Below are 12,122 nucleotides of genomic sequence, written 5' to 3' on the forward strand. Positions count from 1 at the left end.
TCGCATTGTCTTGTGGAACAGATCATCTAGCTGTTCGTGTGGTTCGAAACTCTTTGAGAGACCCTGTCGTAAGAGAGTTTCCTTGGGGTCGCCTATCCTGAGACTGGATCATTTTTGAGTTAGACGTAGGGGGAGGCAGTAATACTGGCTTAAGAGTTGGGATAGCAAGCTCTGTCCAGGGTTGACCTTTAAATCTTATTTAAGCCGGCCATACACGCTGAGGACTGGCCATAGGGTTTGTCCTGTTGGACTGGAGCGGCACTCCTGTCCTGTAAAAATACTTACACGCTATGGACTTGGCTGCTTAGTTCAAGAGGATTGGGCACCCATGATTAGGCCTACATGGTTACATTTATGGTATTTGTGTACCAAATTTGATACATTACTGGGTATCAAGTACAATTGGTTCAAATAATCCTTAAAATGCCAAGTTTTGGTACTTCTTACTTTCTTTATTTTTGCTTATTGTAAATCTATGAAATATGATGGAACATGAAATATGATGGAACGCATGTGGTAAGCACTCCGTATCGTTGTTATAGCATAAAGAAATGTACTTACTTCTCCTGAAGCCATTATAGGACTACCTTTTCCGTTTATCCATCCCTCTTAATCTGAGAGTTCAAATGGCTCCTGGGAGAAATATACTAAAAGAATTTTTGGACCTTTTTGGAGATTATCCCATGCTGATGCACAACCCCACTGTAATTAGGCATGCTTGTTTTCTTGTTAATTTAAAGACATTTGAGAGGGCTTGTGTATGTGTAGGCAGAGATATACATAAGTTACAAAAAATAGTCATACCTCTCGACATGATAGAATCTGCGTACAAAATTTTTACTCTGCGAAACAAGATACGAAGAATGTTACAACACATCATGAAAAATGATCGGTCGTATTAAAAGCTTTTTTAATCCTACACCTGTATTACTCCTCCAAATTTCTCTACTATCTCCTCCCTGTCACCTGTACAGGATTAGTATCCTCATTAATCTTTTGACGGAAAAAGAGAGCGTAGTTTCCTATATTATAACAATGATAAAGCAAAATTTGTTTCATTATAGTAATAAGTCATAAGATATCATAAAAACTCTCCGATCAAGAGACAAAGTGTGGTCGTATAATAATACTGTATGTGACAAAATAGGCAAGTCAACCCAGTTACCATACCAGTCTGTCCCGTTACACACTGCAAGAGACTGGCGGGTGATATACTACTAATAGCGACGGGACTAGCCTGTCCAGTCAAGCATGCTGAAAGGATGAGAGGACAGGCTAGTTGAGCCAGGTTTATCCTGTTTACACGTTAGGGATTGGCCAGTTCGTGCCAATCACAGTCAAATCAGCCCCCAAGTCCTCTGTAAGAATGGCCTGCTTTACACAGGTCCATATCTTCAGAAGGAAATGTGTTTAAAAACACCCAGATCAACAATTCCCTTTCAACAGAGGCTATCCATATCTAATGCCCTCCTTATTTATAAAAGCTGATCATGTCTCCATCTCTAGAAACTTTAATGAGAGAAAAATTGCCTCTACACTAGCGTTCTTTGCTAATATGCAATTTCAGGACACCCAGAGTTTTTACAAGTTGGTCTTGGCATAGGGTGTTCATTAAATGCTGAATGAACCAAATACAAGCAGTACAACATTCATGTGTGGTACTTGTTACATTCGGGACCCCTACGGGGTAGTCTGGAAGGAAGGACCAAATCACCAGGCCCTTCAGATAGCCAGTATTCTCCAGTTACTTGTGAGGTAAGAGGCAAACTTTTTAGTTTTTCTTCTTACTTTTGGGAACGTGTATTAGTTATAGGTTGGGTTCGATGGCAGATAGTTGTCCTGGAATGAGCACGAGTCTACTTGATATTACTCTGATGCAAAGTCTTTGGAGATCAAACAGCACATTTAACCCAAAGAAAGTTTTAATGAAGGAAAAACTTAATTTTGGGTAGGTACAAAAATATTTGAGGGATGGAATTTGAACATTATAATTTTTTTTCATTTATATATACACTAGATATTTTGTTTATAGATTAGTTTCCTATCCCAGTAGCCCATTGAAATCAAAAGAAAAAGTTATTGAAATGTTATAATTTTTTAAGAACTTATTTACCAAAGTTTGTACATTTATCAAATATACGTGTAAAATATTTTTGATGATTGATATGAGTTATCTTTTTTCGCTATTGTAGATGATATTACCAAATTATATACAGTATATATCAAACTCTAAACCCAGTACAGTATACAGTTGAAAAGCAACCAAAGAAAAAGTATGGTTATATAATTGTTGTAAGTCTTTTGACCTGTGTCCATGACAACTTATGAGCCATATTTTTCAAAATACCTTACATAGCTCTTATATAGGTATCCATACTATACAGTATTTTATTCATATTTTTCTGTAATAATTTAGAACCAAATTCTTAACCAAATATAGACAGTAGTCCCTTAAATATGTTTATCCTAAGTGGAATTTTTACTCTACTTATGGGGTTATACTCATACAGTGATACCTTTACATACAATCTTAATTCGTTCCGTGAGCTGCTTCGAATGTTAAAAAGATCGTATGTTGGAGCAAATATTCCCATAAGAATACACTGTAATTTGTTTAATTCGTTCCTCAGCCTAAAAACCGATGATAACTCCTTAATAAATTGCTACACATAATTACACATAACATTAATACAATTGAATAATACAGAAATATCTAGAAAAGAATAATAAAGAAATATTAAATTAAAAAGGGGTTTTTATTGACACTTTACCTTAGAGACAGGCCAGTGCAGGTGTAGGAATTGCTACGCAGGAGGAGACAGAAGATCAACGAGGAGGTAGAGACGGCGACTGCGATAACATACCATAACATACTCTAACTTACACTACGTGAACTTTAACCTAACTTAGCTTATTTTTTTTTTTTTCATTTTTATATTTTATATTTTTTTTTTTTACATTTTTTTTTCTTTTCTATTTTTAATTTTCATCACTTTCACTCGATTTGGTCTTACTTTTCTTTGCTTCACTTTCTTTCTCTTCATCATGATCACTAGACTGCTTCGTAGATTTTTTAAAGAAACTATCAAGAGAGAGTTACTTGGTACGCCTTTTGAGAATTTTTCTAAAATGTGTTAAACAAACATCATCGAACAGCACAACTACACGGCAAACCTGAAGTTTCTGTAGGTAATGCTTATCGATGAAATCAACCACGTGTTGATGATATGCCAACATCTGTTTTATTTCAGCCGAACTTAAGATGTAACCTACCTCCTTGATCTCCTCCGACTCGCTCAACTGCGCTTGGAACTCATCATGCTGCATAGCTTGCAGCTCCTTGAGTTCCTCGGTGGCGAGCTCTTCATGATGCTCATCGACGAGTTCGGTGATGTCAATCTTCATTAACCTGCAGACCCATGGACTTGCCAAGGGATACAATCCCTTTGACGTCTTCCTCGACGGCAAGCACAGGTCCAGGCTCGTGACCAAAACCTTCGAAATCTCTGGGAGCAACAGCATCAGGCCAAAGCTTCTTCCAAGCTGAATTTAGTGTCCGACGAGTTACTCCCTCCCAAGCCTGATCTATGAACTTTAAGCAGTGCACAATATTGAAATGGCTCCTCCAAAATTCACGCAAAGTTAAGTTGTTGCTTTGCGTGACATTAAAGCACTGCTTAAATAAGTGCTTGGTGTACAGCTTCTTGAAATTAGAGATGACTTGCTGGTCCATTGGCTGGAGGATAGGGGTGGTATTCGGTGGAAGATACAACACATTGATGAATTTGTACTTGTCGATGATATCATCTTTGAGTTCGGGGGGGGGGGGGTGAGCAGGTGCATTATCCAAACAAAGCAAGCACTTCAAAGGCAAATTCCTCTCCTGAAGGTACTTCTTGACAGCAGGGCCAAAAACTAGGTTTACCCATTCCACAAAGATATGCCCAGTGACCCAAGCCTTAGAATTAGCACGCCACAAAACGTGCACCATATCTTTATTAATTCTATGTGCTTTAAATGCCCTAGGGTTTTCAGAATGGTAAACCAATAACAGCTTTATTTTGCAGTCCCCGCTGGCATTGGCACAAAGGGCAAGAGTCAACCAATCCTTCATGGGCTTATATCCAGGCATTTTCTTCTCTTCGGCAGTAATGTATGTTCAACTAGGCATCTTTTTCAAAAACAGACCGGTTTCATCACATTTGAAAACGTGCTGCTCTACGTAGCCTTCCTCCTCCACGATCTTTTCGAACTTTTTAACAAAATCATTAGCAGCCTTGGTGTCCGAATTTGAAGCTTCTCAATGCCGAATAACTGAATGAATCCCGGTCCATTTCCTAAATTTCTCGAACCAACCTCAAGACGCCTTGAATTCCTCCGTCGTAGGATTGGTTGAACTCTCCCCCGTGTCACCCCCAGAGCCCGCCGCCTTCAAGTCACAATAGGTAGTGCTGGCCTTCTCACAAATGATCGTTTCAGTGATCGTATCGCCAACAATCTCCTTGTCTTTTATCCAGATCAAAAAAAGGCATTCCATCTCTTCCAGGGTGTAGTGCTACGACGTTTAGAAATAATGGTGATCCCCTTCGATGGTTTCACTGCTTTAATGGCTGCCTTCTGTTTTATGATCATCGAGATCGTAGACATATTCCGGCCATATTGTTTAGCCAGATCGCTAACGCGCACACCTCGCTCATGTTTTTCTATTATTTCTTGTTTTAGTTCTAATGAAAGCATTGACTTCTTCCTTTTCTCACCAATACTACTTTTTGAACCAAAACTAAGCTTTTTAGGACCCATGGTCATACGTAAAATAAAAAATGAAACTTGAGAAAAGGAAGATAAAAAACACTGTTAGTAACGGAGCGAATAGAGAACAACCACACGATGCGCACGTGATGAGAGAACTGTTCAAGGCGACGCTCGATTGGCGTCCCTCCAATGTGCTGCCGTCTACCGGCGTAAACAAGAAACTACGATTGATGCTTCGAGAAAATCTACGCGTATGATCTACGTCGTATGTTGGAGCAAGACTTTGGGTGTCGAGACGAAAATTGTATCGAATTTTACTTCGTATGTTGGAAAATTCGTAAGTAAAGACAATTGTATGTAGAGGTTCCACTGTATATGGTTTCCAAATAGTTGTTTGTAAAGGTTATAATAAGGAATCCAATAAAAAGTTTGTTGATAGCAAGAAGCATTATTATCCTTCTCACCATAATCAACTAGCCTTGTCTTTTCTGGATTTTACCCTGAACCAGAAGTAAATTTCCTTTTACATTCAGAATTTTTAACATGGTCAGCTACCTTCTGAACATACCTCTCCATAAGAAGAACAGTAAGTGATCACATTCTTCACATTGATTATGTAAATCACAATATTCCACCACAAAACTGTAAGAGAATGAGGATCATGATCTCCCAGCAATAACTCTTGAATATCTCTCACAGGAATTACCAACGAAATTAGAAGAAGGTATATTATTATGATTCACAACCTAAATCACAAAAACTATCCATTGTGGAGGAAGTACATTTCAATAAACTAGCAGAGTTCAACAAGAAAATATTTAATTTTACGGTATAAATTTATATAAGGCCAGGTTTCAATAGAGAAGCATTATGAACATCAGGCGAGTCTGAAAATAATAAATTCCAATATCAAAGTTCTGTTATTTAACCTTGAAATTGTATGCAGGGAATACTTTTTAAATACATCACATTTATTGATTTGTGTTCAAGTATTTAATTGATCTATCTATGTTACAGGCCAGTACATGGGCTCATCTTCCTTTTCAAATGGCAGCAAGAAGACCAACCTTCAGGAACTGTGGTCCAAGATAACAGACTGGATAAAATATTTTTTGCAAAACAGGTATATATATTGCATGATTTTATAGGTTTTGTATATGGTTTACATCATACACTACAAGGTACAGTAGGGTCCCGAATTATGCGAGAATTTGGTCGATCAATGACCTCGTGTAAATAGAAAATCGCAGATTTCGAAACACACAACTAACAGAAATAATTCCATTGGGGCCATGGCAACCAGCAACTTGCCTATTCAAACATGTTTACTACCCATTTCCAATACTTTCTATGTACTATACTGTATTTTTAATATATCAAATTGTTCTTGTAAATGAATGAAACGTTTAATATATTTTAAAGTTCTAATAACTTGAAAAAAGGTTAAAATTATAACCAGGATGGGTGTAAACACCGTATATTTCCCGTTATAACATAACCCAAAATACAGACAAATTTTAATGTTTGTCAAATCTATTGTATAAGACAACTGGTGAATAGCAAAACCATCACTCTATAGACTAGCTTTTGTTGTATCATTGAAAATCCAGAATTATCAAAATAAAGGCGATTTTATATCATGTGTTTCCTAAACACGCCAAAAAGCACAATAAAAAACGACAACCAATGTTTTGTTTACGTTTATCTCTGATCATAACGAAGAAACAAACGCATTTACACATCTGCGTATAGGTTAGTTTTTGCATCAACAGCAATCTTACCAAGTATTGATTATATGTTGATTTTGTTATTACCAATGTTCTACTTAATTTTTCTTAGGACTTCCAAATAAATGAAATGAATGCCATTTATATAATTTTTTTCTTTATGACGCCGCCTGAAACGGAAACTTTCCATTCGTCTACTGTACGCTCCATCTTCGATCATGATAAACAAACGAAGGCATTAAAAGCGCATGAAGAAAGTGATAAACAATGATATTAAAAGCTTTTAGTAAATATGTTATTATAAATATTATTTACCGTATCTATATAAAATCCTACATACGTAGCAAAACAGGAAAACTATTTTTTTTTCTTTTTGGCGGTTAATCAACAATAACAAACTGCCGCTAATGACAGAATGATAATTTACGATAATTCTAAACTGTTACTATAGATGATTGTCCATTCTATATCCAAAATACTTTTCCTAACTTCAGTTATAAGTCAACTTGTACCCCCCTCAATTATGAAACCATCTAAAAAAATAAAAAGTAAGAGAAGAAGCAAGTACTGTACTAGGCCGATTTTTAAAGTTGTCGAACAATTAAGTTCCCACTATATGTTCGATGTGACATAGTGCAAGATTGGAGAAAGTAAGGAAAATTGAATCATGATTGATTTTCAATATAAATGAAACTTTGTGAAGCAACAAAGATTTATTTGGTAGTGAGATAGAGAGAGGTAAGGAATGAGAGGTAGTGAAAAGCAACCCCCCCCCACACACACTCACACACACGCAGATGTTTTTTTAAATGTAATAAAAAAAAATATGATAGGTTATAACACATTGGTGCTTATGTAATATCAACTGTATAGATGGTTTGAGTAAGTTAAGAAATGGTATAAACAATACTTCGTACGCGCATATTCTTAAGACCGGCAGCTAGACGTCAGCAGATCTGATCACAGCCAAAAGTAAAACAAAAAAAAGTCGACAATACTCGATTTTTAAAACATACCCGAAATTTAAAAACAAAAGTACACCCTTTTTTAATGTGCAATTAACTATTTAAAGAGTAGCAATTTTCTAGAAGAAAATTATGTTTTCCCAAAAATAGTGGTATGCTGATGAAATCGGATGCTGTATTTAAGCTACGATTTAAATGGATGTATGCACGGTATAATTTTTTTGTTTCGTATTTAATTGACACTTCAAGAAAACTGATTTTGGTTTCTTCATCTATTTGTAAGTATTGTATAAAACACGAGAGAGAGAGAGAGAGAGAGAGAGAGAGAGAGAGAGAGAGAGAGAGAGAGATAGAGATATTTTTATTATACTGTGTACTCTACTAAACCAATCTTTGCAAATCAAATGTGTACTGTTTAAAATATGACAAAATATTGCTGACTCGTTACCGAAGTTTAGGCTATTCACTGCCGATAAACAAACCCAGTCTACCTGTGAAAACCTTGAATGCCCCAAGAGAAAAATAAAGCTTTTATATATACTGTACTAAACAAAAATAATGCTTTAATATACCATCATTAACACTACCATTAAAATTATCAAAAGGTTGGAGAAAGATAAAGATTGCCGAGAACGTAACCACAATTCTGTTTACATATTGTCAGCTGGACTCGCACAGTTAACAGTTGATTTCATTGTTGATGTGGAATTCTATCCTTAAATAGGCTATCTATTATGAAATTATATTAATAAGATGTAATGTTAATATAGTTTTGTAACATTTATTATAAATCACCGTATGTAGGGCTACCAATAGACTTAAAAAGACAATATATTTGATACATTTTGTAGTGCTTGACTAGCAGACTTTGAACAGCTTCGCAGATACAGAAAATTTATTTTTGAAAAATAGTGATCGCATAAAAGGGGAATCGTATAGTAATTCGAACGTGTATAATTCGGGACCGTACTGTACAAAGAAGGGTGTCTATATAGGTTAGAGACTGTTACATTATTACCCAGTTTAAACTGCCTCACTCTTTAAAGGTTTAAAAGCCACTTATGAATAGCAGAGGCAAGGGATAGTGACATTGCCCAAGCAGGCAGGATAATGCCCTAGAAACATCATATACATATGATCAGCGCCCAAGTCCCCTCTCTACCTAAGCTAGGACCAAGGAGGGCTAGGCAGTGGCTGCTGATGACTCAACAGATAGACCTTTAGGCTTCCCCAAACCCCCCATCCTTAGCTCACAAGGATAGTGAGGTTACAGCAACCAAAGGAACTAACGAGTTTGAGCGGAACTCAAATCGCAGTCTGGCGATTGTCAGGCAAGGACGTTACCAACATGCCTCCACAACTGTTACATGTAAATGCTGACTGAGGCTGTCCTTGTTGATGGATTTCCCTTATCCATTTAACTTTTTAGTCAATATCATCAGGCAATAACTGCTTTGTTGGTTTGATTATCTGTAAAAGTCAAATTTTTACCACTTGCACTTACTACATAGTTTAATGTGTGAATTTTGATGATTTGGAATCTTTAGTAATTGACTTTAGTGAGAACATTTCTCTGGGATTTATTTTAGTTTAGTACTCCAATTACTTAGTAAAGATATTTATCCATTCTTAATTACTTGAATTTTTTATTTAGATTTTTGTTTAAGGAATATTTGATAGAAATGCTAACCATACTTAAGATCAGTCCCTAAGCCAGGGTTAAAGGGTATCTCTAAAAGACAAACTTTAACAGGAACCAGTTCAAGGGTCCCATGTCAGAACGCATCACACAGGCTTTCACTCAAGTCTTTTTCTTTTCTGCTTCGACAAGAAAATTGGAGAATATGAGGCTCCTTGGCATTATTTATGCCCGTCCTCATCAGCGATTGGTCCATATTGTAAAGGAGCTTTGCAGTCTGCATATCTTGGGATTTTGGTCCTTGGATGGGATGGTCCTCTTCCTCAGGGTACTGGTGTGCACATCTGCTGCTAACCTGAGGAGGGCATCAAAGGGATGTTTCTCTCGGGTATGTTTATCTTCACTGCATCAGCAAGAGATTATGAGAGTTTCAGGCTCTTCATGTCAAACTTTTAAGGGATAGGGCTTCTGTTGGAGTGGTTAGCAGACTGTGGTCAAGTATAGCACACAGATTTACTTTTGGAATCCCAATCCCACTACCCCATATTTAAGTAAATGGCCTGTTAGGAACAACAAACAGTGATGGGCACTGCCCCTTGTTTTGGTTGGGGTAAGTAGACCCAACAAGCGTCACTTATTTCAGGTGAGATTTATAGTTGTCAACAAATTTACAGACATTCGTAAACACAACTAGACCATAAGTGATGAAATGCTAAAGAAAGGAAGAAGCATAAAATTAATTGAAATAATACTTGGAAGAAGACTCCAACAAATATTTGTTGTAAAGGACGAAAATGGGAAATATAAAAAAAAAAAAAGAAAATTGAGTGAATTTATTTGAAAGAATGTTCTATACCTGCAACCTGGAAGAACTTTATCATTATATTAATCCACAAAAGGGAGACACAATGGACCTGAAATATTACCTCCCAACAAGTTTACTCTCAGTTCATATATAAAGTATTTACAAAGGTCATATTATGCCAACTAGAAATACAGCAAGACTTTAATCAACCAAGAGAACAGGCAGGTTTTAGAAGTGGTTATTCAACGACTGACCATGTCTGGGTAAAATTAGTGCAAAGTGCAAATTATGGGACATGAAATTGATTCCTAAAAAATCTCAAAAGTATGATGTAAGTAGGTCAAGGACAGTTGCTCCTCAACATCTGGATCTCAGCATTGATAATTTTTCTATAACTCTGTTTGACTCTTAAAATTTTAGGTGTGTTTCTTGACAGTAAGTTTACTTTTGAGAAATATACATTAGGTCTGTGTCTTCAATTGCACAAAAAATTGGTTTATTAAGAAAGTCTTATAAGGTTTTTGGTGATCAATCTATTGTGAAGAAGTGTTTTAATTCTTTCATTCTACCTTGTTTTGAGTATTTTTCTCCTGTCTGGTCTTCAGCTGCTGATTCTTATCTTAATTTGTTGAACAGAAATTTGTTATATTAAATTTCTCATTCCTGATCCAGATATTAACTTCTGGCACCATCGTTCAATTAGTTCGTTATGCATGTTACATAAGATTCTTCATAATTCAGACCATCCTTTACATCTAGATCTTCCTGCACCGTACCATCCTGTTTGTAATACTAGGTATGCAATTAATTCTATTAGGTAGGCCTTCTCCATCAAGAGGCTCAATACTACACAGTATTCTAGAAGTTTTATTCCAGCTGTGACCAAGTTGTAGAATGATCTTCCCAATCAGGTAGTTGAATCTATAGAACTTCAAAAGTTCAAACTTTTGGCAAATGTTTTTGTGTTGAATTGGCTGACATAAGTCTTTTTATAGTTTATATATGAAAGATCTGTTTTAATGTTTTCTAGACACTTTCTCCAAGACGTTACTTCCTATACAGAAGCACCATACCATATGCTCATTTGGCTCCCCTACTGAGGCATCCTTATTACGCATGTCTCCGAAACACTGATCACAGGATTCACATCTGCTAAGAAGGCGTCGTTTTCTGTCAGATTTGAAAGAGGGAGGTAAGTATTTGACATTCATCAAGGTGCTGTGCTGTATAAGAAAAGTCAATGGTTTAGGAGAAGCCTTGTCTCCTCCCCCTGAAGGGCAGGAAAGCAGCCATTGACATTCTCTGTCATGTCTCTAGCAGAGTGAGACCCATATTTGATCTCCCGCCTTAGCCAAGGAAGCCTTAGATAAGTTGGGATCTAAGTCTTTGAAAATAAGGACTCTGCAGGCGGGGAAAAACTCCCGCTTAATCTCTGTGACTTTTACAAGGCACAGAAAATACTATCGAATGAAGGAGACTCCATTCCCCTCTTCCACTAGACCTCTCAGTTACAACCATAATACAGGTTGCTCAACAGGACGTCTTTCAGCAGTTCCAGTTTCTCTCGGTGGCAGAGGTGTCTGGTAAGGAAGTTACAGCCTTGGATACCACTGGTCAGGTACACCTAGCTACCTAGCTGACACGGAAGACCTAACCAACCCTAGCAAGAAGCATTGTCCTGACTGGAGCTGGGCTGGTTTAGCTCCTAATGCACCAGGTGGCCAACCACTCGGCCAATTGGGTGCTAAACCGCCGTGATGCTTGTTTTTGAACGAGTCCTCTCTCTTCCTGCCAGCAGAGGTGGATATGACTGGAAAAATGGAGGAAGGCTACTCAAGACTATCCTGCAGCTTGTGATGTCATTTCGACAGCCTCAACCTTCCACATCAGGTCAGAGGAAAACAGCTGCTCATGCTTGTCAACCCCAAAAACCAGTCTTACTCCTCCTGCCAGAACCAAAGTTGCAATAGATCAGAGAAAAGCATCTTGGTTAGGGTGTTCCTCCCACCTCACGACCAGGCTAACTAAAAGAGGTGGTGATTCCACGTTGTGGAGAAATGGACAATGGAGGTCTTTCAATCCGATACTCCTTTTCATTAGCTTTCCCCCTCCTTTGATTCCGCCTTCAATGATGTCGTCATCCTATCGAAAGGGATCGCCGGAAGTTTGACCCACTTTGGAAAAGGGCACTCTTCAGAAGGTTGACGACAGCTCCCCAGGCTTCTTCAGTCAAC

The 12,122-nt window shown here is 37.3% G+C and overlaps 1 protein-coding gene across 1 annotated transcript in view; it reads left to right on the forward strand.

Annotated features, from left to right (window-relative positions):
• Positions 1-12,122, forward strand: part of Uch-L5 (ubiquitin carboxy-terminal hydrolase L5) — a 225,393-nt gene that overhangs the window by 101,355 nt on the left and 111,916 nt on the right. The window contains exon 3 of the mRNA XM_068355135.1: positions 5,770-5,875. Within this exon, the coding sequence (XP_068211236.1) occupies positions 5,770-5,875 (106 nt within the window). The remainder of the gene's footprint in view (positions 1-5,769; positions 5,876-12,122) is intronic.

The sequence above is a fragment of the Palaemon carinicauda genome, chromosome 31, assembly GCF_036898095.1.
Source record: "Palaemon carinicauda isolate YSFRI2023 chromosome 31, ASM3689809v2, whole genome shotgun sequence".
Lineage (NCBI taxonomy): Eukaryota > Metazoa > Arthropoda > Malacostraca > Decapoda > Palaemonidae > Palaemon > Palaemon carinicauda.